At 48.5% G+C, this 5,000-nt stretch overlaps 1 protein-coding gene across 1 annotated transcript in view; it reads left to right on the forward strand.

The window, feature by feature from the left end:
* myripb (myosin VIIA and Rab interacting protein b) overlaps window positions 1-5,000 on the forward strand; it is an 83,029-nt gene that overhangs the window by 74,607 nt on the left and 3,422 nt on the right. Inside the window, exons 9-11 of the mRNA XM_030769661.1 lie at window positions 1-494; window positions 950-2,164; window positions 3,079-3,141. The exon at window positions 1-494 is cut by the window's left edge and continues 120 nt beyond it. Coding sequence (XP_030625521.1) covers window positions 1-494; window positions 950-2,164; window positions 3,079-3,141 — 1,772 coding nt within the window. The remainder of the gene's footprint in view (window positions 495-949; window positions 2,165-3,078; window positions 3,142-5,000) is intronic.

A 5,000-nucleotide genomic window follows, 5' to 3' on the forward strand; every position in this document is an offset into this window, starting at 1 on the left:
AGTCCGGCGTGGTCTCCGCCTACGACGAGATGGGTTCGGACTCGGATCCCGAGGACCAGGGAGGCTGGGCGGCGGCGCTGATCCAGTTCCGACGCAAACTTTCGGACGAGACCTACTACACGGACTCCCAGCACGACCCGGAGTGGACCTACACCCAGCACCCGCCCGTCACGTCACCTTCCTCCGGACAGTACACCAACACCGAGACCCTCAACTCCGACTCAGAAACCTCCACCGCCCCTACGAGATCTCGAAGGTCTCTCCACAACCCCCCGCGAAAGAAGGGCCCCCCCGAGCCGTACCCGCTCTCCCCCCACAGGTGCCTCCCGCCCCCTCAGCGTCACGAGGTCCTGGACGTGAACTTTAACCCCCGGACCCCCGGCGGGGACAGCAGTGAGGCGGAGGAGCGCGGCGAGGAGGTCAGGAGAGCTCGCAGGCGCAGGAGGAGCAAACGCGAGCCCGTGCACAACGCACTCTACAGCGCTGCCGCAGCGGTGAGAAAAACATCAGTACCGTCGTAATGGCTTTGTCAGTCAACTCATCAGTCAGCGCTGCTGCCGCACCGGTGAACAAAACAACGCGTTGTTATTTTTTTTTTTCTTTTTTTTTTTTTTTTTTCGGTGTTTCATTACCACATTACACAGCGCAGCCGTAGCGATTAGAGAAATTATTCCGTATATACAAAAATCATGCTTAGTCCCACCGATTCATGGCTGGGAAACGACAGTAGATACTTCCACTCTGGAGATGGAGGGTCTAATACAGCCAAACAGCTGATTTCAGGTCTTTTTTAAATCGAATACTTTAGCACCACTAGGTGGCAGCATAGACTACGTTTTATCACTTTAGTGCCGCAAACACAGTCTTTAGGAGGGTTCCCTGTTGTGATATTTCTGCTACGAATGTTTTCATATGAATCTCTCTCTCCCTCCCTTTCCTCCTTTTCCAGGAGAACAATGCATTCCTACACAATGCTATGATGATGCGTCGTCAGCAGAGTGAGGAGACTGTGCGTCCCCTCAACTGTCAGACGCCTGACACTGTGACCCCTCCTGACCTTTTAACCTCTGGTGCTATGACTCCTGAACCCGAGTGCCAAGACACGGTGGCCCCCAACTCTATAGCTCACAGCCCGCCAGCTCTCGTCCAATCAGGGGCTGCTTTTCAGGTGTCCAATCCTCAGAGTCCCGTGCTTAAGGGAACCGGTGCGGCCGATGCATTAGAACAACAACTGAGGTCCAAACTCTGTGAACTGGTCGGGCAGGTCAGCGAAAAGGACGTGACCTCGTCGAAGAGCGAGCTAGTCAGAAGGGTCAGCGAAAAGTGGGAGAACAGAGAGAGAGAGAAAGAGAGAGAAAAACAGAGGCAGCGGAGCAAACGAGAACGAGAAAGAGAGAGGGAGAGGTCGAACGAGGGACGGAGAGAGAGATCGAGCGAGAGAGAGCAGGAGAGGAGCAAGCGAGAGACGGAGGGCCCGAACGACAGGCGGCTGGAGAGACAAATCAGCAGAGAGAGAGACACGACGAAGGAGTTTGTGAGACAGAGACAAGAGAGAGACAGGGAGAGGCAGAGAGAACTGGAGAGACAAGTAGAGAGAGAGAGGGAGAGACAAAGAGAACTCGAGCAGCAAGCTGAGAGAGAGCGAGAGAAACAGAGAGAAATGGAGAGACGGATAGAGAGAGACTGGGAAAGGCAAAAAGAGATAGAGAGGCAGGTCGAACAAGAGAGAGAGAAACAAAAAGAACTGGAGAGACAGATGAAAAGAGAGCGAGAGCGACAATCAGAGATAGAGAGAGAGCTGGAGAGGGAGAGAAAAAACAGAGACGAGGAGAGACGATTCGAAAGACAGCGAGAAAGGCAGGAGCAGGTGAACGGAGCCGACGAGAAAACAACGCCGCGACAGGAGGAGGAGCTACAGGAAGTGGTCGTACCGGGACGGACAAGCGATAGAGGGACGGGCGACGAGAGGAGCGCGGAGGAACGGAAGGAGACGAAAGACAAACCGGCTGATGCGAGAGCAAGGAGCAAACCGCAGAGGAGCAAATCGGAGAGAGAAAGCCGGAAACAAGGGGAGAGGAGAACAGAAGAAAAGAGGGCAAGATCTCCCAGCTCATCTCCGGACAGCGCCCCCTGTAGCCCGGAGGACCCAATGTCTCCAACAGATGTACGCAGAGTAAGAGTTGATAACATGCATCGAATGTTGTCTGCTTTTGTCAGCCTGCCTGTTGTCTCCTCACTAACCCCAAATTATTCGACCAAACAAGCACGTAACATATAGATTTATACCAGCACAGGAACAGATACATCCACTTGATGTATCGTGGTCTAAAGGGTAGAGAACCGGGCTTGTGACTGGAGGGTTGCCGGTTCGATTCCCAGGCCCAACATCCACGGCTGTGTGCCCTTGAGCAAGGCACTTAACCCAATGCTCCCCGGGCGCTCACCAAGGAGGCTGCCCACTGCTCCCGCGTCTGGTGTGTGTTCACTACTGGTGTGTTGGATGGGTTAAATGCAGAGGACAAATTCACTGCTCGCTGTTCACAGTGTGTGTGTGCGCAATCACTGAAACTTATAACCATAAATAGGGAAAAGCACTCACACTACTGTTTTGAGTAAAAAAGCATGCCTTGCCCTTCAACTTCAGAAGCAGACAGCCCAGAAAGATATTACGCATGCTGCACAGTTTTCGATATGTATTTTCTTTTTTAAAAAGAGTTATATATATATATATATATATATATATATATAATGGAGAGCATGAATCCTCTGAACAGAAAAGATTGAACTGCACTTAGCCACAATGACATCAAGCATCCACTCTGCTTCTCCTGTCAGTGCTGTCTAGCTCTGTCCGCTGCTTCTTCGTCCTATGTTCTTTATTCTTCTCCTTCTTCTCTCTTTCCCTCTCTCTCTATCTCTCTTTCTCTTTCTCTGTCTCTCTGTTGCTTTTTATTAATGTTCGCTTTGCTTCTGTCCTTTGCATTGGCTATATTTGTGTGTGCTTGTCTTTGTCTCCTCTCTCTCTCTCTCTCTCTCTCTCTCTCTCTCTTTTCCACCCTCTCCCTCTCTGTGGATCAGGAGGGACAGAATGTGGCTGATGTGAAGGAGAGGCTGCAGTTGCTTTCCTCTCTCTTACAGCAGGTGAGATGAATCTTGTCCAGCAGACAAAAGAAGACCAGAGAAGTCTTCTGCGTATGCACTGCTTATAGGACATGTGCTAGACAAATAACCAAACCCTCACTTTGTCCCCAAACTTAACCCCTTACCCTAATCTTCACCGTGACCTGCAAACAGTCAGACAGACAGACAGACACACACACACACACATGCGCACGCACACGCACACGCACACACGCCAACGCACACACCCACAAACACACACACACACACACACTCACACACAGGTGCCAGCTCTCTCTCTCTCTCACACACACACGCACACACACTTGCACACATAAAATTCTACAATATTGCCATTTTTATCTCTCTGTTTGGGTAATTTGCTTTCATAGTTCTGGCAGTAATTAAATCTGAAGAGTCCAAGCATCTTATTCGTGGCTGAACTTCATTGACTTCAAATTCTGTTCAATGACTTATCCTGAAGACTCATCTGTGTCTGTCATCCAGTGGTAGAGGGTGTATTAGAGTGGTAACGTGGAGAGAATGAGGAGTGAGTGAAGTCATTAGTAAAACTGCTGTCAGCATACAGTCTCTATAAACTTCAGTTTGGAGCAATATGTAATGATCTATCAGCATGAGCACTGAGGAACCCTGGAGGAAAAACTTAATTTATCCTTAATTCTTTCATTTGGGGTAAACTTGATTGTTAACTTTAATATCTGTCTCTCTCTCTCTCTCTCTCTCTCTCTCTCTCCCTCCCTCTCTCTCTCTCTCTGTCTCTCTCTCTCTCTCTCTCTCTCTGTCCCTCCCTCTCTGTCTCCCTATTTCTCTCTCTCTCTGTCTGTCTGTCTGTCTGTCTCTTTCCCTCCCTATTTCTCTCTCTCTCTGTCTGTCTGTCTCTCTCCCCCTCTCTGCTTTTGGATGCGTGCTTGTGTGTGTGAGTCACAGGTTTGTCTACTGTATCAAATCACAGGCTCTGAATCACTCCGTCCATTGCATTTTTTTCCACTTCCAAATCTCTCACTTTGTAAAAAAAAAAAACAAAAAAACGGATGCTTTCCCCCCCGCTTATTTGTGACCCCAGAGCGGTCTCTAACACACACACACACACACACACACACACATTGCTCTTTCAAAGCTATGGCTACTCTTTCTAGCATCTTTTTTTCCGGATTAATGTCCTTATTAGACATTCAGATCAAAGCAAAGCCATTGATTAATTCATCACTGAAGTACACAACTTCTTTTCTCTTACTTCCCTTCACCCCTCTCTCTTTGTTCTCTCTCTCTCTCTCTCTCTCTCTGAATCACAGACACATGTCCATGTTCCTCAATGGGATGAAATGGACCAAAAATGATTTTATTGACAGATTTTTTCCTTCAAGAAATGTTTTGATGTTAACATAGAACTTTCACGCCTTTTAGGCTTATGAAAAGACTAATGTTTTTTTGTAGATTCAACTTTTTATGCATTTTTAGGTTTGTGTGTGTGTGTGTGTGTGTTTGTGTGTGTGTGTGTGTGGGTGGGTGTGAATGCATGTGCGTCTATGCGTGTCTGTGTATGTGAAGTTGAACATGTGATGTGTGTGTGTGCGCGTGTGTCTGGAGAGAGAGAGAGAGAGAGAGTGTGAAAGAGAGAGAGAGCAGCTTTTCCATTGTGCATGTGAGTGCATATGTATGTGCGTCCCTAAGGACTGTATTGATTACACTAAGACCCCTTTCATTGGGACCACTGACCTGTTAAGATCAGAAAGGTCAGATTGCCTTCCTCTACCCTCCTCTTCCTCTTCAACCCCCTCTTCCTCCTCACTGAGCCTCTTAGGTCAAGCAGAAGGAATAATTGTGTGTGTGTGTGTGTGTGTGTGTGTGTGTGTGTGTGT

The sequence above is a fragment of the Chanos chanos genome, chromosome 3, assembly GCF_902362185.1.
Source record: "Chanos chanos chromosome 3, fChaCha1.1, whole genome shotgun sequence".
NCBI lineage: Eukaryota > Metazoa > Chordata > Actinopteri > Gonorynchiformes > Chanidae > Chanos > Chanos chanos.